The sequence below is a fragment of the Mytilus trossulus genome, chromosome 9, assembly GCF_036588685.1.
Source record: "Mytilus trossulus isolate FHL-02 chromosome 9, PNRI_Mtr1.1.1.hap1, whole genome shotgun sequence".
NCBI lineage: Eukaryota > Metazoa > Mollusca > Bivalvia > Mytilida > Mytilidae > Mytilus > Mytilus trossulus.
The window spans coordinates 36861451-36886048 of NC_086381.1; the positions used below are offsets into that span (position 1 = coordinate 36861451).

The 24598-nt window shown below is 32.0% G+C and overlaps 1 protein-coding gene across 1 annotated transcript; it reads right to left on the reverse strand.

Moving 5' to 3' along the window:
• LOC134685659 (leucine--tRNA ligase, cytoplasmic-like) lies at positions 1-24573 on the reverse strand. The gene is made up of 29 exons (XM_063545615.1): positions 24448-24573; positions 21044-21187; positions 20456-20543; positions 19951-20031; positions 18940-19068; positions 18250-18411; positions 17548-17660; positions 17252-17315; positions 16374-16441; positions 15525-15750; positions 14938-15025; positions 14343-14419; positions 13627-13680; positions 12609-12749; positions 12242-12319; positions 11332-11417; positions 10817-10965; positions 9962-10100; positions 9458-9673; positions 8575-8632; positions 7815-7878; positions 7107-7290; positions 6501-6591; positions 4654-5034; positions 3812-3919; positions 3218-3322; positions 2656-2751; positions 1379-1514; positions 1-284 (listed from the first exon to the last, which is right to left on the reverse strand). Exons 2-29 carry the CDS (start codon positions 21184-21186, stop codon positions 85-87), a joined length of 3525 nt encoding a protein of 1174 aa, XP_063401685.1. The 5' UTR covers position 21187; positions 24448-24573; the 3' UTR covers positions 1-84.
• Positions 24574-24598: the final 25 nt, after the last annotated feature.

Below are 24598 nucleotides of genomic sequence, written 5' to 3' on the forward strand. Positions count from 1 at the left end.
TTAAAATAATAATTAATTCATAACCCTGCTCCAACACATGATTCTCTTTACAATTATAAATAAAATTATCGGTGTTGTCAGAATTTATTTCACAATGTAGATTAATTTTCTTCCAAATTCCTTCTTCTGACCATTTGTCTGCATAACGACTGAATCTGTTGTCAAATTAAATATGACATTTTCTGGCACATCTACAAGTCCTTTCTCTATATCATTGTAATCAGGGATCGTCCTGCTGTTTTTATTAAAATCAGAGTACATCATAAGTTTTATCTGCTTTGTATCTGTAAATACAAAATAGATATTTTTATTTCTATGGATTAAAATTGTGGTATGAACTGGCTTAAACTGAGTGTATCTTGGGCAGAAATTTGACCTAAAATTAAAATGACTAATAACTGTAGCACAGATGTATTACTTTTGTGACCATATCACAAAACTTTATTATAACAACACTTAACAACAGCCATACCAAAATTCAACTGCAATTAATTCAGAAGGATAATTATCAATGGACATTGACAAATATTTTGAAGGGTTAGTTAGATTCAACTTCTTCAAATTTCAAATTAAGAAAGCCACAATTATAATTTCTAATTTTTTGGTATGTAATTTCTAATATAAAAAAAAAAAAAAAAAAAGTAACATTTTGTGGCATAACATTTTTTGGGGGTCAAAATTCAAGCGTAAAAAATGTAGCATTTATGTTTAACATCAGGAGTTTATTGATAACATCACATTGTTTAAATGACAAAGATGATGCAACAGTTTCACATGATTTTTTTCTACATTATACAAAGGTCAAGCTTAAAGTACAATACAGTTTTCTCCTAAATAGCATGCATAGGTCTTGCTGTCTGTGAAAAAGGCTAAACAAATTGAGTGCAGCAGTCATTACTTTTCATTTTGAGCGCAGTGTTCATTACTTTTTTCATTTTGAATGCAGCATTTATTACTTTTTCATTTTGGTTTTCCCATTTATTATTAAGGCATTCAATTAAATAAACAAGTTTCACTTGAGAATCTCTTTTTTTTCATATTTCAAAAACTATGCCAAATGGTAAGAAACATAGTTAAAATATATAAAATAAGAGGCAAAGTGACAACTCAATTTGTAGTATGGACCAATTCACAAATGTTATGGCATATCGAATCTCACTTGTTTTTGATGTTTTGATTAGCCAGATGGCAATTCCATAAATTGTGAAGCTTTTATACAATATAATTCCAAAGGCCCGAAGTGTAATTACTAAATGGTCAAATAAGTAAAGATGTATAAAACAAATACTGACCATCAAACTTTTAAAATTTGGCCAATAGGGTTACAAGATATGTAAATAAAGGGCCCTTGAAAGTTTTCTTTAGAATAATTTTCTACCTTTCATTTTGGATCTGTCTGTTTTCATCAATCTAGTCAGGACTTTGACCTTTGTGTCATCTTCAAATACTGGTAAGGCAACTTCAAATAAACCACTAGAGGCCTGTGGGTTTATACATTGAACTGTGACAGAAGTCTGCAATAAAAAAGAATTACAGCATGATGTCCTTCTTTTGGTATGAGCTATTACAGGAAAAAAATGTATAGGAGGGTTGGACACAATATGGAATATTTTTCTGTTGGTAAAAGGGAGGAGGTCACAAATGAAAATAAACTGCATTGGTTGTATGATATGAATAGTGTTGTCCAAGTTCTAATGCCTCTTCACTCTATAATATTTCATTCAAATCCTAAAAAATAGCAGTGTCTTTTTTTCATTAGTTTTACATACTATAATTTTTAAGGAAAATCCAATTATATGACTAAATCTTCTACTTTAATTTGTTCATTGAATTCTGTTGGTTTCAACATTTAAGTGCTTCATTAAACAGATGTAGCACATTGTCCAGATCTAGCAAGATAAAGTATGAGATGAAGAACAGCTATAATAGCACTGTTCCTTGGTTTTGGGTAATTACTTTTATTCACTAAAGTATTTGATGTTATTTTGTGTCATGAATTTTAGTACATCATATCCCTTTTCCATTTCAAAAACCATACCGTTAAAATTGTTAAATAAGCCGCATGTTTTTTTCTCTGTCTTTGTCCCTGCGTGTTATTCTCAGGTGCGTGTTACAAAAGGAGGGAACATTCATGACACAATAAGGTCAGTAGAATAAATGTATGTTTTCTTCAAGGTGCGCTTTATATGCAGGTGCGTTTTATGTAAGAAAAAAATCAATCCTCCCCCAAAAAAACGTCTGTGCGGCTTATTTAGGGGTGCGTTTTTTAATCCGCAAAATACAGTATTTAATTATTTTTATAGCAACAATGTCTTTTTGTGGAGTTCAATTTATTGCAATATGAGCAAATGAATTTATAAAAGATGTTTGAATTTTATATCACACTTATTTCTTTAAAACCTAAAAATTTATGCTTTATTTTGAAGCAATAAATTTCAAATGGGAATAATCTTAATTGATTTTGGGTGTAAATTTTATGCTACTTGCCAAAAAGTATTATTTAATTTCACAAAGAACTTGCCATTTTCAACACTTTTGGAGTCTGATAAAAGAACATTGTATGTACATTTTATTCTAAATATGCTCCACAGTTACACAGACATTATAAAGGGGAATATAAAAACTAAATTAAGGGGATATTATGAGAGTACTAACCTCAATTCTATAAACAATGTATGGTTTCCCTGGAGTACAATCATCCTTTATCTTACCATCACCATCATCAGAAAACTTTACATCTAAACCTTCAAGCTAAAAACAAATTTGAAATATGAAAATTCAAACTGTTGATGTGTTAATAAGATGAAACAATTTCCTTTAATCTGATGAAAAAGTGCAGTAGCTTTGACCAGGTAACATGATACATTTTAAAATCAAAACAAGGGCGTTCTCATACCAATATACTTCATACATTACAAGTTAAATGAAATTCAATCAAATCAATTACTAGTTATAATGAGAATAGCTAAATACTGACAGAAAGTCTGTAGACTACAATTGTGTGAATTCATTTTTATTAGTTAATAAATTAATTGAGAATTTCAGTATCACTTGGTCTCTTGTGTAGGGTTGTCTCATTGTCAATAATACCACATCTTCTTTATTATATGAAAAGTTGTATGTAGAGATAAACATAGTGAATTTTATGGCACCTCATTCCCCCAATATGACCATGTCACCAAAATCACATTTTTAATGCAAAGTAAATGTCACTTACGTCAAGAGTTGTAACAAGATACTGATGATAAATTGTAATGACTTCTTTTTCATCAAAGTCCATAGCTAGTTGTAAAGCCTTAGAACCAATTTTCTCAAAGTTATCCTAAACAACAAAAAGAAATATAACATAACAATCAGTTTATAAAAGTTAAAGCCAGGCCTTAACACAATAAAATTCAAATCAAGCATGTCCAAATCTCATCCCATCAGGAACTTAAGGTTTGATGAGATTAGACAGTGGTTAAGAATATTATTACATGTCATGATTTATATTTCTAAAACAGGTTTCCCACCAGCATGAATAGTTTTATAATATTTTCATAAATGAATGACTTGAACAGATAGACTAGAGGCACATAACACAGTTACATTCATCATTGAATACCAGAAAAGCTAAGTTGTAAAAACCTCCTTAGAATTATTAATCTGATTAATTTCTTAATTTAAACCTACACCTAACTCTATGCGCAAAGTGAGATAAAAAGGGGACATATATCTATTATAAAATCTTCATTTTAATAAAGCTAGCTCATTTTTCATTTTTTTGTTGCGTTTTTTTTTCTGTTTTTGTTTTGATTTTTTGAAACCTTACCTTTGTAGCTTGTACAAATGGCATGACCTTTTTCTTATATTTGTCTAATTCCTTCTTGTCCTTCAACTCTGCTGCAATTACTTTGTTATCAGGAAATCCATTGTTTTTCTAGAAAAATATATAATACTGTAAGAGTATATGAATGCAGATGTCAACAAGTATTCTTATTCTGTAACCAAGTAGTAAACAATTCCTAAACTCATGGGACTTTATCTCAAACAAAATGGTGATACTGTTTTCCCTCAAAATATTTTTTGTGATATTAGTGTTGTTAAGTATCTGTCTGTTGACATTCCCTTTATTCATAAGGTTGATTCATCTATTTTTAGTGGGTAAGGGCTGATCCAGAAAATACTATGTCCCCCCCAGGGAAGGCAATTTTTTTAAATATTATTTGGGTGGTTGTATTTGAAATACCAAAATGCAAAGGGAGCGCTGTTCTAATTAAATTTTATTTCTGTGGGTGGTGGGGGTTAAAAAAAAGTGCCGTCCCTGGGGGGGACATAGTATTTTCTGGAACAGCCCTAATGATTTTTGTGAATAGAGAAATATTTTTACTTTTCATGGATATTTTGTGATGATGAAGTTTGCTTTATCAGCCTACTTACTACTTCATTTTGAAACTTTTCTTATATATGCAACGTTTTTTTCATAGTTTAGGAAATGAAGTCTTTTATACATTGCTTCCAGGAATAACTAGCAAAAATATCATGTAACATTAAATTCCCCCCCCCCCCCTAATAAATCTACAGAAAATATTTAGACCTATATAACAAATGCAATAGTACCAACGCCAATGAAGTATAATTAATTCAGAGCAATGATAGAAATCAATTAATTACCTCATATAGTGTCTTGAGTGATGTTAATACAGTGACCTGCCATTGTGGAAAAGACTTGGCTATCCATACAGTTGCATGTGTTGGTTTTCCTGGTAGTTTCTTCCCCTTCCCTGGTGCTGTTAACTGCTTCAGTCTGACTCGGAAGTCATGAGCTGAGGAAATTAAGTACTGTGACATCTGTATTAGCTTTTCGTCTACAGGTCCTGATACTGGCCATGACTCATTCATTATACTTCCCTTATTTCCTAGAAGTCCCCAAACATGTTCACAAATATGTGGACAAATTGGTGAAAGCATTAAAGTTTGTGTGCGTATAAACTTAAAGATCAGGTCAGAGTTCATTCCTGTCATCTCATATTCACGGTACTTATCTCTAAGTGCCTGTAATATATTTATAAATATATTTAAAATGTAATTGAATGCTGCAGCTTTTAAATACTTCATTTACTGTATTTTGTCATGAACACATGTTTTAGGCACAGGCACTTGTCTCAAAAAAAAAATAATTCCTATATACCTTAATATAACACAAGGTACTTAACTATTTTTTTTGAAAAATGACACCCAGTCCCGAATTCCCTTTATTTTTTTGTTTCTCGGTTGTCAAATTACTTAAACTTAATATGCCGTAAATCTAAATTGATTTATCTACACAATAGTATATGACACGACTATTATTGTAGTCGGGATCATTAGTAGCAGGACTCAGAAGTCTGTCAATGGATGTTTTTTTGCATTCATCTCAAACTTTGGCAACACCCAGCCCGCAGTGATTGAATTATTATAAAAAAATATTAGAATAAAAACTGTCAGCTTCCCTCTGACTATGAATTATTATCTTTATTGTAAATTCTTTACATATTATGTGAAACAAACCCAAATAAGTTTTTTATGAAACACATGTGTACACAACGACACTAATGTAGAGTTATAAATTGACCAAAATTTCCAACACTTGTTTTTAGCCAGACAATTGACCAATGAAAAACCAGTATAAAAGTACATGCGGACTGGGTGTTGCCAAAGTTTGAGACGAATGCAAAAAAACATCCCGTTGACCGACTTCTGAGGCCTGCTTTTAATGATCACGACAACAATGATAGTCGTGTCATATACCATTGTGTAGATGATCAATTTAGAATTACGGCATATTAAGTGTAAGTAATTTTGACAACCGAGAAATAAAAAAATAACGGGAATTCGGGACTGGGTGTCATTTTTCAAAAAAATGAGTTTAGTACCTTGTGTTATATAAAGGTATATAGGAATATTATTTTTTTTGAGACAAGTGCCTGTGGTTTTAGGTAAAGACACAGATATTTTGGTGAACTACACAAAGACTGCATTCACCTGAAATTGACCCTTCTTTGCATTTCCAAATGCAACAAATGATTCTTATTGGCCAAAAAGATTAAATACCCTTGTTTGAAATTGATCAAATTACTTGCTGAGTGAAACAATCATTTTTAGATCAGATATAAGTGCATTACTGGGATCTGGTTTGTCACCACTTGTCCATTAAGTTGATTTACATGTTTTTTGGGTGTAACACTGATCTAAATAGAGATATAAATGGGGGTTCAGGCTGTTCAGACTTTCATTTTTGTGTAGTTTGATTTTTCAATCGATTTCTTCTGGGCATCAACTTGTCAGTTTTTCTTTGACTTAAATTTATTTTATTGTCGCTATATTGTATCTTCTAACTTTTTTTAATGAAATATTCAAAATCATAAACTATATGTATTTAATTGGTACTGATTTACAAATTAAACAAAATTATAAGAAAATCTTAAATAAGTTATAATTGAGGTGTTTGCTGAATATTTGTCAATACAACAGAATCATACCTGATACTCAAAGAATCCAGTTTTCAGGGCCTCTTTGTACAGCATCTTCTCATAGTGACCCTTAGTTTCATTTATGGCCTTGTTCATCTCACTAAAAAAGATTAATCAAAGTTTTTTTCACTTGAATTAACAGACAAAATATTACTTCTTTGTGGTTTGCAGAATGGTTAATGGGTAGATTAAGACATTCTTAAATATGTGATATTCAAGAGGGTTCACTCGCTTAAAGAAAACAGGTGTATTCTCTTGATATCACTTCTTAGTCACATAAATGATGGTCACATCCAGTGTAAATCCTCCAATGAACCATGTGCCAGCTATGCAAGGTACCCCAGTCTGGTAAGTATACCTTTTAGCAAAAATCAAATAAGTAAAACTTTTTTATATTCATAGATTAGATTAAAATTGATTTATTAATTCAAGCAGGGTTCTACCAAAGTGATATTGTATAAATGTACAAACAATAGATTATAAAACAGTCTTAACTGTTAATAATTGAACTCAGTCAGTATTAGTTAGGTCTTCAAGAAAAAAAATGCGTGTTTATTTTGATCTGATCCAAAATCATTAACTACTAATTATTTATTACAAAATATTTTAACAAACCTGTCAAATATCTTATCACTGATGGTTAAAGTTTTAGAAGTTCTCATTAATTCTGTTGTGGCCAGTATTTCCTTCACCCACTCTAGGTATGTGTACAGACGTAACAGTCCAGCATCGGCCATCTTTTCTACAAAGTTGGCATCTTCCATTGTATCTCCAGCATCAGCCAAGGCAAGACGCATACCTTTAATATTAATGAAAGTTTTTGTTCATGACATTATAAAGGTAAGCTTTAAAACAAATAATAGTACAAACTATGTTTTGGTTCAAGAAAGCTCATTTAGAACAATTTTTAGGTTCAATAGTGTTCTATGGTTTAAAGTTGGTAAACTATTAATGGTTAAATGTAAATTTATTTACTTTTTTTCAATTTTACCCATGTATATTTACTTTTAAAATAGACATTTCTCTATATATATTCAATGAACAACACCTTTTTCAAAGATGTGTTTTGTTTTTTTAAAGATTTTTTTCTGTGCAAAGACGTATAAAATATGCCTTTTTCCAGGAGTAGAATTTTAATGATAGTTTGTATTGGGAGTTCCATTAACTATTCATGGTACTCAAAGATGGCGCTAATTTCAGAATTTACAACTCAATTTCGGTTAACAAATAAGGATTTATCACCCATCCACAGTAGAGATTTCGAAGTGCTTTTCATGAGTTTCATGTTTATAATAATTTACAGCCCTAAGTAAATAATATTACCATCAGCTGAAAATTTATTTATTGCCTCAGATAATGACAGGAAATTTCCAGTTGATTTTGACATCTGAAAAACAAATTTTACTGCAATAATGTTCTAATATTTAATTCTTTTTATCTATTTGATACAATATCTCTATATCAAAATAATGTGAAGACAACTTGAAATCTCATTATAAATCAAGTATTGGCACATACATTTTCATCGCCAGAAGCTAAAATGTCATGTGTAGTAAAATTAATCAATGAATGATTTGATTTTCAATGAGAAATTGAAGTTAACTTTGAATGAATTGCAAGGGAGGATAGCTAGTGTATCTGTCCTCTTGATAATTCCAAGGGAGGATAGCTAGTGTATCTGTCCTCTTGATAATTCCAAGGGAGGATAGCTAGTGTATCTGTCCTCTTGATAATTCCAAGGGAGAATAGCTAGTGTATCTGTCCTCTTGATAATTCCAAGGGACAATAGCTAGTGTATCTGTCCTCTTGATAATTCTTGTGAAAAATTTTGATTTCCTTTGCAATAAATCAGAAAATACAACATATTTACTTACCAATCCATGGAAATATTCATACATGACTAAAATGTTAGTGAAAACTTCACATATATATATACGTAACAAATACTGTATAATTTTAGGAGTTTAATTCATCATTCATATACTACATGTAAATTTTCGTTTATCACTGCATTGGTTATTCAAACATCAATGACCTTTGTAAGCAATAGTACAGAAAAGATCAACTAAGATCCATAACCTACCTTTTCAGAGTTCAGCAATATATGACCATTAGCTCTTATACTCTTTGGCCACTTTGAACTGAAATGAACATAAATATTTTTTTTAAATAATACTGTAAAGTCAACAGTACCATTAAATAGATATTCACCTTTTCAATATTTTTCCAAATCATACAAAATATTAGGACAAAATCAAATATAAGCATTTGTTTTGAGTATGATAATGGGGGTACCTTCATAACAAATAACAGTAAAAATTCTTGCAAAATGACAATAACTGTTATTTTGAGTGCATGACGATAAAATATGCACTTTCTTTTAGACGATATAAAAATAAAATGATTTTGACGAATCACGTTAATTTTTTTCCAATGGTAATGGTAATTTTTTGAGACATCTGACAACTCACAATAAGGATATTTTGACAAATCATGGTAAATAAAGGCAACAGTAGTATACCGCTGTTCAAAACTCATAAATCCATGGACAAAAAACAAAATCGGGGTAACAAACCAAAACCGAGCGAAACGCATTAAATATAAGAGGAGAACAACGACACAACACCGAAACGCAACACACACAGAAACAGACCAATCATCAGACAAAACACCACGAGAATAACAAATGTAACATGAAAATTTTAATCAATTTGAGTTAACAGTAGCTGAAAATGACTGTTTGACACCTGACAGTAAAGGGCATTACTACCCTCATGAAAATAATACTTTTATTGTGTTGAAAGGTACTTTTTTCAAGCTAACTTTTCACTGGAAATTGGTATTGCTGAACTTGTATTTGTCTTGAATATATGACAGTAACTTCGACTTAATGTTAAGTAATCTTAAAATCATTTGCTTTGCATAATAAATAAATATTTTCTCCTCTCATTATACCCAACACATACCTATCATTTGGCCAGATGGCACAATGGTTATAGATGTAGTATGTTAGATGGTTAGGTACCAGATCTTTCCCTGACACTCTGAGGTCAACAGGATACCAGTATTCAAACTCCTTTTTCAGTTTGTCCAGTACATTCCTTGGTATCTTTGTGGATTTTGGAAACTGAACTCCTTTGAAGAAAATATAATCCCATATTTCTGGTGTCATCTGTTCTGGCCTAAAAAAATGTAGAGCAAATTGTGAAGCTTGAATAATTGCATGCAAGTATGTGAAAATGTCTTTAGGTCACAAAAATCATTGAAAATAATCTTTTTTTTAATAACTGAAGTCAATTGCTTAAAGAAGTGCCAGGACTTACAATCTAGTAATTGTAAAGCAAATGCATGCTGTTAATATCTTTTAAACATTTACCTATGAAATCCACCAAACTCAGTATCTTAAGAATAATAAATAATTCAAATTACATGATTTCAAAAAATGTCAAATATTAGTTTTTTCTACTTACTTAATACCAACAGGACTTGGTGACTTTCCATCAAAGACTCCCCCTTGTAACAGATGTGCTATTGTGTAATAGGCCATATATATTGTGGAGTCTGACAGTGATTCAATCAGGTACTGCTCATCCCATGGTAATTTAGTACCTACAATTTATAAAATGTACTAAATTTTGAAGTCGGCATGTTATATTTCAAAGAACCAAACTTATAAAGGCTAGACAACTCATAATTAAATTACGACATCATTGCAATGTTTATGTTACGCGAAATATGCATCTGAATTTGTTTCACAATAAATCAAAACTTCGTAATTTCAGTAGTGATTTTCCTTCACATAGTGTTAGTTATAGCATTTATATGCTCTAGTATTCTTACCAGTCCCAATAATACTTGCATGCATCCTTGGAGCAGGCATATTCAAGTGACTAGTCCAACAACCTAGTCCATAGATCCTACAGTAGGAATGCTCATGTTTACAGTCCACCTATTGTCAATCAGTCCTGGAATAAACATGCTCAAACCTACAAAATGTACCTGGTCCATCGGCCATGGCCAAGTGACCAGTCTGTATGCCTTATAGCCAGGAAATTCATGTTAATGATCCACATACCTAGTCCATAGCTCCTGGAGAAAGCATGCTCATGTTAATGATCCACCTACCTAGTCCATAGGTCCTGGAGCAAGCATACTCATGTAACCAGTCTACCTACCTAGTCCATAGCTCCTGGAGAAATCATGTTCATGTAAATGATCCACCTACCTAGTCCATAGGTCCTGGAGCAAGCATACTCATGAAATCAGTCTACCTACCTAGTCCATAGCTCCTGGAGCAAGCATGCTCATGTAACCAGTCTACCTACCTAGTCCATAGCTCCTGGAGCAAGCATGCTCCTTTAACCAATCTAGAGTTGACAGGAAATTACGTCTACAATCTTCTGAGTATGTGTCAATATTACTCAGAGCCTTGGTAGCTAATTCTCTCCATGTCTTCTCACCATATTCCAAATACCTAAAAACAATTCCTTGTAAATAAGTTAAATGTTTCCCATTGTTCTTACAACAAATCCAGATTCTATTGATGCATCTTGATATTCTAAGTTTGACGTATGACTGTTTATTTAAGGAATGACTAATATTTTTTCTGTCTATGAAGAAATAACATAAAAAAAATTGGTGCACACTGAATAACGCGTGTAGACAGGCATTTCAAAACTTAACTGGTAACACAGATTTTTTTATCTTTGATCTGGATAGGGTGCACAAAAAGAGCTGAAGAACCATTTGTTCCACCTTGAATTTCCAGCTATTAGTCTAACAATGAACACATGCACCTTACCACTGATCACAGAGAGCCACAATACTTTAAAAACCTTACCACTGGTCACAGAGAGCCACAACACACTCATCTGCTGATCTGGACATCACCTTTTTCTCTGGTTCAAAATATATAACTGCTTCTCCCTACAATAGTTACTATTGATTTTAACAAGTTTGGGTTTGAAGTGATACGAAGAATCTATCAGAATTTAATATCAAGAGCAATTGAACTGTATTCAAAAAATCGCAACCATCTAAATATAACTGGATGTGCATAAATGTGTTAACATACTTTATAGCATCAGGAGCCTCTGGTCTTTGTTAGTCTTATATTTTTTTTATTTTTAGTTTCTTGTGTATAATTCGGAGTTAAGTATGGCGTTCATTATTACTAAACTTGTATATATATTTGTTAAGGTGCCAGCTGAAGGACGCCTCCTGGTGCGGGAATTTCTCGCTGCATTGAAGACCTGTCTTTGACCTTCTGCTGTTGTCTGTTCTATGGTCAGGTAGTTGTCTCTTTTTTACACATTCCCCATTCCATTCTCAATCTTCTTACTGATCCAGCCAGTGTAATTTACTATCAATTGCATTCTTTTGAATCTATTTCAATCAAGGCATGATTTTTACAATGTTCAATGCAAGGATTGTAAATATATCAATGGGAAACAAATTTAAAAAATAGATCACAGTGCTTTATTGAGTATTGCTGCATATACATATATGATGTTTTATCAAGTAATCTCCATTGCAAAGCCTTAAAATAAAATATTTCAGCATTCAAAATCCACATCTTTATAAATATCTGTGTTTACTGTTTCTGTATTATTCTTCTATTCCAAAGACTGGCATGTAACATTTTTTAATTAAGGTTTAGAAATAATTCTATAAATTAGAGAAAGTCAACAAAATAAACAACATCAACAGTAAAACAACTTCTTACTGATGGTAGTATCATCCTTACTTACAGCATCAACCATTTTCTTCTGAATTGGTTTCTTTACAGCCTGAACTTGTTGACCTTTATACTCTGGTACTATCATAATCTAAAATAAAGAAGAAAGCGTTTAAATTTGAAGCAATGGTGTTTAGAAGTAGAGAAATTAAATCATTGCAAATACTTGAGATAAATTATTTCATCAGCCTAAATCTCCACGTCAATATATTTGGTTTTTACCCTTTTTTGTCAACACTATAAAATCTAAAGTCTGTTATTTTGAACCAGATTTGATCAGTTTCACACCCCTTAAACCTATAATGTCTTTACATGCATATTTTCATAGCCTCCAATAGTTAGTCTCTTTTATTCCTCATTTCATTTTAACAGTGACTTACCCCTTCATAGAACCCCTTTAGATAGACCTTTTCCTTGGCCTCTTGAAGCTGGTCTTTGTCATTTTGACTCTGAATTTTCATTTGTTCACACACTGTCACAGCACACAAATTACCAAAGTCAGGGACATCAATTATAGGCACCTGTATATAAAATGAAAAAAAAATCTAATAAGTTATAAAGAATCTACCAGACTTGCCATATCAGGGCAATGGCACTTTTTCAAAAACTCCTAGGGGCAACCCAAATCCAGGGTGCTCGCATAACGCATCTTACTGCCTAGAAATCAAGATATATATCTATATAATGTGGCTAAATGGGCATGAAAGCATAACCTGTCCCTCTAAATAAATTCCTCAATTGAATGTTTCTGTATGTTCAAACAAATGATCTATGATGCTCATCTATTGGGCAATGTGATTTAGTTACACATAACAGGAAATATGAATCCAAAATTGTAGCAGTTATATTACAGAAATAATCACTGAATGACAAATATTGAATTGCCAAATTTTGATATATTTGATCAAAGCAGCTTCCTATTATACACTTTAAAAATCTAGACACAAACAAAATATGAATTTGTTAATAATTAATTACTTTACATACTAAGGTATTCAGCAATAAATATTTGTAATAGTTATGATTATTACATAATGATTATCACTTGATAATTCTAGGTTTTATCAATTGAATTTTTACAGGAGTAACTCAACTAGAATCCTTAATTGAACTGAGGACCTTTTTCAAGCTACTGATTTCACGATTGTTCTTTTTGGTGGTTTGTTATGTTCGCTGATATTTTTTTAAGTAAGTGTTTTGTTGACTTTTTTCTATAAGTTGTGATTCTTCTAGTCATATTGTTGATCTCTTTCTTTGATTTAGTAACTATATTTGTTTCTATGAAGTAATAATGATAATGATAGTAAATAATAGTCAACATTAAAGTATTCTATTGAAAATGTGACTGTTCAAAATGTTGTTGGATATATAGTTGAGTACAAATAAATGCCTACTTACAGGATCATAAGGTAAAACCATTTCATCTTTTAATCCATATTTCTCCCTAAATGGCTGAAATCAAAAGAAAAGCAATATAATTACTAGGTATAAAGACCAATTCAATATTGTTTTTGCCTAAAACAGATTTCACAAATAATTTGCAAAACATAATAACCAGTACTGGAACATTTCCCCCAGATTTTGACAGAAAACAAAGTTAGATATGCAGTTTTAACAACTATACCCATAGACACCATGTAGTGAGTAGTTTTGGATGGGTGTAAATTTTAGCGGATAGAACAAAATTGCCAAAATAAATTCTCCCAATTTAATAGTGCACATGCAAAGGTATTGATTAATGTTTTGAATCCGCCAAAATATTTTGTATACCTTATTTGGTGAAAATTGCAAAATTTTACACCCACGAAATAACCCTTTATACGGAATAATTGTAACTCTATTTTCTGAAAAGACTGATGTTATATATCCTCTTCACCACCTTTTTTGTCATATAAGTGTAATAAATTATATATAAAAAAAATAAAGAAAATCATTTGTACTTTTTCTTCCTCAATAACATTTTATTATTAGAATAATAAACTTTGATTTCTAATTTATTAATGTATAAAGCTTTCTCAAATAATTTTTACATAACTGTATTTCAACATACAATCATCAGATAAAAAATATCATTTATACTTCTTTATACATTAGTTTTTTGTTATTTTTAATACCTGTTTATTTTTCAAGTCTCTGAGAGCTGCAAAATCATCCGGGGCATCTGATGGGACACTGGTCACTACACCTGTGCCTTTATAACAAAAACAATTTTTATAATATATATAACATTTTAAACAGCAGATTTCAAAATAAAACAAAATAATAGACCATTTATTATTAACTTTTGCCTTGAACAAGTAAAAGGTAGTATAACATATATCATTTGTTTAATTATTGTCTTGAGATGTGATGTACATGTCAATGAGTTTCATCATTTTTTTTTACAAATAACCCTAATGTGACTGTAAGATGTTAATTAGGGGGACCTTTATCAGGACTCCAGGATCGAGTGTTTTTAAGCTTGGAATTTCGGGATCTGGGAATTCAATTTTCGATTTCTGGATTTAACGATTTCTGGATTTAAATTTCTTTTAATTGGGGACCTCAGGATTCCATGTTTTTAAGTCTGAGATTTCGGGATCAGGACTCCTCTGACTCCCCTCATTAATGATTTTGATTTGATTCCCATGGATATTTAACCCAATTCAAATGTACATTTATTCCTTCAAGCTTATATCTGTGGTTTGACACATGTTATCTTGGTCTTACCTTTATCTTCTTTAATGGTCAGCATAGGCAGAGTATAAATCTTCTTATAGGATGTTAGAGGTCCTGATAGGGCTACTCCCATTATATCCTATCAAATATACAAGAAAAATCGATTGGATGAACAAAAGGTCATACACTACCACACAATTGATTGACACTTAAACATGCAACTATTAAATAAATATATCAAACACTGTTATCATAAAAGAAAAAGTGACAGAAAACCAGTTTCGTACAACTTGAAACCTGACATCTACAAAAGTGAGTTCATGCTTTTAATTGATCAAAAACAATATTCAAGTGTGCATGTATGAAAACCAATGTATTGACATTTAAAAGAAACAATGGTGGATAGTTATCTCATCAGGAAATCATATCACATCTCCTTATTTTAAATAAATATAACCACACTAGTGTTAATCTTAGAAAAAAATATTAAAATTTATAAACTCAATTTTAGTAACTGACAAAAACTTATGATAAATTTATATAATACTTCACTCAATTTTGTCCTTTTTTACTAGATTCACAATTACCTATATACCATATAAAAATAACTTTTTCAGTCTATTTTTCAATATAATTACCTGTCCCACCAGTTCTACCAGAACATTAATCTTCCCATCTTCCTTTGTAAAACCTTGATAGGCCATGTTTAAGGCTGACCTCCTGGTACAAACAAACACATCACCATTCTTCAGTTCATGGGCTATATACTTCATGTCAGGTCTGACCCAGATGTTTGTCTGTCCAAACATGGTTTCTGGTCTTAGAGTAGCTGCTACTAGAAATATGTTCTTTCCTTTCAGTTTGCTGAAAGAAAAATTGTTAAAAGTTGATTATATTTGCTACCAAAATTAAGGTAATTGATTTTTATATGTGTATATAATATCTCTGGTGGATATTTGTTTCATTGGCAATCATACCACATGTCTTTCTTCTTATATTGTGTTGCATACATAAAACTTAGGTACCCAGTATATAGAACCTTGAGACAGCTGAATTAATTCAAACTGTTTACATTGATGTAAGGGCTATTCCAGAAAAAAATGTAGAAGGGGGGGGGGGGGGGGTGTTTCGTAGGCACATTGTATTAATAATACATGGGTGATGGGTATCAGAGCAACTTTTAACACTATAATTCTCAATTACAATTGTCTGGGTGGCGGGTGTTGACAAAAAATGCCTTCCCCCCCCCCCCCCCCCTACATTTTTTTCTGAAATAGCCCTAAGATGAAAGGGAAGCCCTGCATGTTAAGTCTTATTTAAGTTGATTAAACACATCTTCTTCAACAAAAACAGCATGAAAGTGAATTAAAATATTTGCTTACTAGTTCAACAAATATTATGCATATTTCCATATTTTATTTTACTCTCTTAAAAGAAATGTACATAACAAACATGTTTTTTTCTGATAATGGGAAGGACATGCTTACCTGAATTTAGATGGGTATGGTTCTAATACTTTAAGTTTTATCAGTGTATATTCTTGAGGACCAACACCCTGGAAAATAAAGATAAAATAAAATACATACAATAATTTTCTGTCACTGTTTAGCTTGAATGATGTAAAATTGTGCCTTCAACTTCCATTTAACAACTTTTAGCTAGTACCACCTAGCACCATGAATCATCACACTTCAAGTTGAACAATTTAAACAAAGATGCCCTATTCTCAGCTTCAATAGAAAAACAAGTGAAACTGCGAGCTACTGCTCAATGATGATACACCCGCCGCAAGTGGATAATATTAATAGTGTAAAAATATGCAAGTGTTCGGTAAACAGGAATTTGTCGAGTGATGAATCTGAAAACCCATCACACAGTATAGATGACTTAGATAAACCCTGAAACCAAATTTCAGAAATCCTTGTATTGTAGTTCCTGAGAAAAATGTGACGAAAATTTTCAACTTGGCTATCATGTGTAAAATCATACAAGTGTTCGGTAAACAGGAAGTTGTTAAGTGATCAATCTGAAAACGCATCACACGGTATAGCTGACTTAGATAAACCCTGAAACCAAATTTCAGAAATCTTTGTATTGTAGTTCCTGAGAAAAATGTGACAAAAGTTTAATGGGACGGTACGACTGACGGACGGATGGATGGACGGACAGACAGACTGAGGTAAAACAGTATACCCCCCTTTTTTAAAGCGGGGGTATAATAAATTGATAATTGTGTTTGGCCTTTTATTTTTCAAATCAACTTATCTATATCAAAACACTTAAAACCATGTTTAACTTTTCAATAATATTCCATAAAATTAAAAACCTTATAAAGGGTTAACAGATTTTCTTTGATACAACTTACCTCCCCTGTGCTTCTGTCATGGTCCATACAAGGTTGTCCATCCTTAGGTGAAAAAATGGTGTGCCTAGAAATATAGAGAGAATTTCAAATGGCTATTTCAAATTACACATGTATCAACCCAAGACCTCCGTAATACTATATTATGCTTCTGATCACTTAAAAAAACATATTCAATATGATGTATTGTTCTTTGTCTATTATATGTAGAATAAATCATTATTACCTTCAATATTCATATAGCCCATTATCTAATTAAAATTACTCTAAGCACTTAGAGGAACTATAATTACTCTTACCTTTTTCCAAACTTGATTTTGTTTCTTTCCTTCAGTCTAATAAACTGCCAGCGGACAAATGAGTCATAGAAGGGATTGACATCAGTGGTTATAAATGTTCTTCTCCAATCAGCCTGTAAAAACAACAATAAACATTTATACAGAGAGTATTGTCTGATGACAGAATTTGTTTATTACATTTCGAACATATTCGCCAAAAGTTTTGATTTCATCAAATACTTGTGTTTGAGCATGTCTGAAAAATAATTGGTATTTGGTAAATTTGGAAAAATACATTTTCTATGAAATGTCATTTGTGATGTCACAGTAATCATATTAACATACTTGTAAAACCCTCACTGCATTTGCCCTAGTCCATCTGTATGTAAGATGGTCAATTAGTACCTATTTGATATTATATATATTTCATCAAGTCTTACAACAATGTGAAGGTTTATTTTATATCACATTCATGACATTGTGTGCAATCCCTTTGATATTGTACCCGTCTGCAGACCTACAAACAATTAAAACTACAAAATTGATTTTCCTTTAATGCACACTCTTAAATCTTGAATCTTAATGTTTTAAAATAATGCTACTTTCATATACAACATTGTATGCTTGCCTATTTTATATTCCCATATGAAAAAACTATTCAAGTTGTGTGAGGCAAATCTTTAACACATGAGATTATGCTTTAAAAAAGGTTGGATGATATACCTTCAATCCCATTTTAATCAGATCACTTTTTGCTTTAGGTGGGAAATATTCCAGCCAATGCTGAACATCACAGAATGGTTTAATTTCTTCATCTTTAAATCCCATGGCGGCCATGATCTGCCATTGGTATTTTAATCCTCCAGTTTTGGCCTTTACCTTGCTCTATAAAAATGCAGAATTTTACATTAATATCAAAATAACAATTTAATCAATGTAAGATCTAGTTTTAGACACACAAATTTTTCTCAGAAATTTGAACGATCGATATCAAATTATTGCTTTTTTCCCTAATACTATATTAAGAATGCTAAATTTTCACATGTTCAAGTGTTCCTGAATAATTTGTTAACTCTCTGACTTTTTCCTCGATAATGCATAAAACATTTAGTCCAGCAATCTAAACATTTCAAATACACTTCAGATATGTAAATATTGATTGACTGTTGTTTACTCACATTGGCAAATATTTTATGCACATTCAGGACAGAAACAAATAAACAACAAGAATAAAGATAGGTTTCCTATAGTCGCTGTCAACCAATTTTATGTGACGGGGACTATAGGTAGAGATCAACAGAGCCAAAAGGCAGAAAATTGAACTGCCACATGAAAATAAACATGATAAGGGTAGTCACTATTTTTTTTACCACCTACAGATCACTTGTAGAGTTAAGAGCCGACATCACTCACCTTTTTACCCTTTGACTTGTCCTTTATTATAACTTCTGAGACCTCCTCTTTTTCTTCTTCCTCTTCTGGTGGAAACTGTGGTGGATATCCAAAATCAGCAATTTCTCTTGTCAGCTTATCTGCACAAGCCTGTAAAGATTTGTTAGTATCCATTATTGATTTTTTTGTTTAACCTCTTGGTGTTTTTTTTCAGATAATAGCTTTGATGTTCATGTAGTAGCATGCCACTATATGTCTTTATTTAGAACAACTTCCAGATGTGCCTTGGAGATGTTTATCTAAGAGCTCTTTCAATTCAAACAATGAAAAAAACAAGAATGTGTCCAAAGTACACGGATGGTCCACTCGCACTGTCATTTTCTATGTTCAATGGACTGTGAAATTGGATAAAAAATATAATTAGGCATTAAAATTAGAAAGATAATATCATAGGGAACATGTGTACTAAGTTTCAAGTTGATTGGACTTCAACTTCATCAAAAACTACCTTGACCAAAAACTTTAACCTGAAACATGCACTTTCATTTTTTATGTTCAATGGACCGTGAAATTGGGGTCAAAAGTTTAATTTGGCTTTAAAATTAGAAAGATCATATCATAAGGTACATGTCTACTAAGTTCCAAGTTGATTGGACTTCAACTTCATCAAAAACTACCTTGACCAAAAACTTTAACCTGAAGCGGGACAGACGGATGAACAGACGGACGCACAGACCAGAAAACTATCGTAGGTGGGGCATAACAAATGTTTCTAATAAGTTCTTTACAGTTTCATATTTCTGTCAATGTCATGAACATGTGAGGTAAAATTTCAAACAAACAAAAAAAATATTTACCAAATTTTTTAAAATATATTTGTTATTTTGAAACTGTTATCATGGTTATGTAAATGATGAAATGGCTAGCTGACATAATCACTTGTTTAAAGGTTTTCACCATTACAGATCAGTTATTGCATGTCTGAAAAGCATGACTTAATTTTGGTATAACTGATTTCTGTCAACATCATACCTTGATGGGCATTCCAGTACAATGTAATCCAAATGGGAATAGACATTTCTTCCCTTGCATCCTCTGATATCCAACAGCAAACTGCAAAACATTCAAAATAATTAAATGTAGGATGAAACAACATGGCATATTTGTACAAATGTTATTTTTTTCTATAGCTATCAAAAAATTGGGTATTCTATTAATCTAAAAAAAAATTGGGTATTCTATTAATCTATGTACACATTTATTGTGTTTAACCTGAAGCGGGACAGACAGATGAATGAACGGACGAACAAACAAACGGATGCAGACCAGAAAACATAATGCCCATAAATGGGGTATAAAAAGAAACTACTAAAATTTAGTTAATATAAAAATAAGAAGATGTGGTATGATTGCCAATGAGACAACTCTCCACAGACATGACAGGTGACCAAATCCCACAGAAATTAACGACTGTTGGGTCTTCTACGATGAGAATAAAACCTACTGCATAGTCACCTGTAAAAGTTTATTACTTTACCTCACATTTCGATAAAGAAAAAGTGTGTCCTAAATGTAGTGTTCCATTCATGTAAGGATAAGGAAATGTAACCATATACTTGGGCTGTCTGAAAAGATATCAATATATTGTTATTAATGTTAATATAAGAAGCAATCTACAACAAGTTTCATATTTTACAGTTATAAATGTATAAAGATATTTATCACTATTTTATGTAATTTTCCTTTGATCTTACTGACTGATAATTTTCTTTCTCAGCGCAGTCGAATGATATGAAAATCATCGCTAGAAACTAAGGACACACTGGTCAGTTATCGTCATGAAATTAACAGCGTCTTCATAGGTATAAAAGCTATAAATAGATTATCATTGGTCATCTCAACTCCATTGCTTTCGCTGTATCGGTTGAGATGAATATATAAAGACTTATATGAGACATAATTGATGTTTCTGTAGAGTTTTGTCTATAACATTCAGAAAGGATGCAGTAACAAGTCATTTAATATTTTAAGAAAATGTTATTCATTATGCTTTGTGATAACCAAAACTGACTACAAAACACATCATTCAATTTTAATGTACATCAACTGTATATAAAATATTTACTTAGGATCTGAGGGTGCATCTTCCTCAAATACATGCTGTTGATTCCATTTCTCCTGAACTTGCTTTTCTATACTCAGTATTTCATCTAGCTTAGCTGTACTCTTTCTTTCAACCTGTTGTTGACCTAGACTAGCACTCTCCATGCTGAAATAAAAAATATATTTTCTATAAAATATGCTACAATTATGTACATACTTCTTCATTTCTTAGCCTAACCTGACCTGGCTGCCAATATCTAAGGGATATTTGAAATTAACTTTTCCAATTTTATTTATTTGTTTAAATAAATCAATTTTTCAAGACGTTTCTTTAAACAATTATATAAAGTATGTTCCCTATTGGAATTTTGAAAACAAGGAATTTTATTTACAATAAATTGATGACCATGTGATGACATTATGTTCTTTTCAAATTTAATAATTGTGCTCGTAAGGTGCACAAGAGTGTTAGCAGTACTAGTTCATCAAGGGACCAAATTCACATAATTATCTGTCAGTCCTAATATTTTTGCTGGTAAAACTGGCAAGTGGCAATACAGCCTTTGGATGTCATAGTAAAATAGGACTAGGGTACTAGCTAGTCCAAATAATAATGACATCTTGAAATGCTATTATATTTGTTTTTCTTTGACGCCTAACATCGACGCAGGAAGGCATCACAGCAAAAATTTAAAATAGCCTTCCAAGGCTTTCGAGACGAGACGGCCATAAGTTTTGTTGGCCATACCGCCACATCGTCCATGGGACATATCGGCCACACCTTGTGAGACGTATCGTCCACTTTATTTTATTTTTCTTGAGGTTATAACATGTATAAACATAAATTATAAAATAAGTATTTGTTCATAGCGAGTTACCCACTTTCCCCTACGGAAGGCAACTCCAGTTATATTTGTCATATTCATCATATAGTTTTATAATTCTGTATTTTTCTTCTTTATTATAGTTTAATTTAGAGTCATTCCTTTTGCAGAACATCTTTCCAGACAGAGACTACTGTAAAATTTTCCAACTGCATAACAAGGACAACAAAACAAACTGGCCCTAATAATATTGTTATATATATATGTCTTTACTTTTCTACATTGGCTAGAGGTATAGGGGGAGGGAAGAGAGATCATAAACATGTTTAACCCCCGCTGCAATTTTGCGCCTGTCCCAAGTCAGGAGCCTATTGCCTTTGTTAGTCTTGTATGATTTTTAATTTGATTTTCTTGTGTATAGTTTGGAGTTTAGTATGACGTCCATTATCACTGTACTAGAATACATATTTTTTAATGGGCCAGCTGAAGGACGCTACTATATAAGACATAAGTTTCTCCCTATATTCAATACCCATTGATGGCCTTTGGCTGTTGTCTGCTCTATGGTCGGCTTGTTGTGATATTTATGATATATATAATGCGTAAACAAAGGATATATCATAAAAATAAAAAAAACATCGACGAGACGTCCATTATCACTGTACTAGAATACATATTTTTTAATGGGCCAGCTGAAGGACGCTACTATATAAGACATAAGTTTCTCCCTATATTCAATACCCATTGATGGCCTTTGGCTGTTGTCTGCTCTATGGTCGGCTTGTTGTGATATTTATGATATATATAATGCGTAAACAAAGGATATATCATAAAAATAAAAAAAAACATCGACGATACATCTTTACAAAGTATGGCTGTTTCATCTTTTCAGGGTATGGCTGTTTCATCCTATGGACATCATGGCAGTATGGCCCTCATGTCCAGCATCGCTTTTAAGATGTCATAATTATTTGGACTAGGGTCATGAGGGTACTAGCCAAATGTTTTTAAGGTTCATGTGGACCCTATGGCTAAAATGGCCGTATTTTCACTTCAAAATTTACTCTGAGTACAGACAAACCTGCGCATCTGTAAAAAAATTCAGGCATAGCATGCCCTAGATAAATGAATTTTAAGTATGTTTTATGTTTTAGAAAAATAAAACCTTACCAGGATTTTGCCGTGCACTTTTTTTCATTCCTCCAGAAGGTGCCAAAATAAACTAAGTTGGGAAACAGGTTTGAGAACTTCCCCACAGGTAAAAATTAAAGTGAGCATTTTTTATTGACATGGACATTAGATGGACAATAGATACCTGACAATAATTGGTTATTTCAACTGTGTACCTGAGTGGACCATATCAAGGTAAACTCAACTGTTTGTTAATTTTATCATCTTCTGCAGGGTATAAACGGTATCAGGTTCGTTCGCGCCCAATACACTTTCGCACCCTACACGTTCGCACCTCGCACGTTCGCACCCAAGGTCCGTTCGCACTGTACACATTCGCGCCCAATTTGCATTCAAATTCCAGTTGAATAATTGGAAAATCATAATTGTTATTATAAATTGCTTTGGTGTAAGTAAAATATTCAAGATTTTAAATGAAAAACATAAAAGATAATTGTTTTTAACAGCTTAATTTTGGTCCCTTTGATCTGAAGCAATAAAATATAGCAATACACTATTATAACCAAAACTAATAAAAAAAAATATTCAACACAAAAAAGAAAACATAGTCAGAATCTCACTTTATTTTGACACAAGTCAATGAAACAAAGTTATAGCAATACGCTAACCAAAACATGATTAAGAGTTATTCAACACAAAATAGAACGTTGACAGAATCCCACTTTTAAGATTAAGGATTAAAAAAAAAATAACAATACACTATCCAAAACATGATTAAGATTTATTCAACACAAAAAAAAAATGCTGTCTCACTTTATTTTGAGACAATGACAACAAATATATAAGAATACAGTTTCCAAAACTTGATTACAAAGTACACAAAACCAATTAAAATTGGGCGCGAACATGTAGGGTGCGAACAGACTTTGGGTGCGAACATGCAGGGTGCGAAAGTGAAAGGGGTGAACATGAGTGGGTGCGAATGTGAATGGGCACGAACGGACCCGGATTCCTTCTGCAGAGCCGAAAAAAAGTGTACGGCAAAATCCAATTAAGTTATGAATTTTCTAAATCATACAATGCATTTGAATTTTATTTATCTAGGGCATGCTATGCCTTAAAACATTTCCAGAGGTACAGGTTTGCATGTACTCAGAGAAAATTTTGAGGTGAAAATACGGCCATTTTAGCCATGGCATAGGTTCCACATGAACCTTAAGCAAGACTCTGGGAGAGTCAAGTAATGGACCTGTGAGCAGCTCAGATGAACAATTCACAGTACAGAAAAAAAGGGAAGAGAATGGTATAATTTAAACCTCATAATAAAATGATAATTTGAGATATATATATAAGGAAATGATAGTTAAAGAAATTTTAACCGGCATGAAATCCCCATCTGCTAACAAAATATTTTTATTTAGCACGGTTTGGAGATGAACATTGATAGTTTCCCCAATGAAGTAACCTTTACCTTAAGCAGCTGAACAAACCCTGTTTGAAACCAAGGATTGCAAATCCCTTAAATCAGTACTAAATATATTATTTTGATGATGAAATCAAGAGACACATGTTCAGTTATCCAAATTTGGTTGGAAAGACCACGATTGAAATTCCGGAAAATA

Bases quoted from the DNA above. Each gene is read 5' to 3' on its own strand.
- LOC134685659 (XM_063545615.1), bottom strand. From the start codon at position 21,186: ATGGAGAGTGCTAGTCTAGGTCAACAACAGGTTGAAAGAAAGAGTACA. The intron at 20,032-20,455 runs GTAAAGTAATAA...AATGTTTTGCAG, and splicing joins TTTCTTTATCGAAATGTGAG to TTTGCTGTTGGATATCAGAG. The intron at 16,442-17,251 runs GTAAGTTGTATC...TTTATTTTCCAG, and splicing joins ATGACAGAAGCACAGGGGAG to GGTGTTGGTCCTCAAGAATA.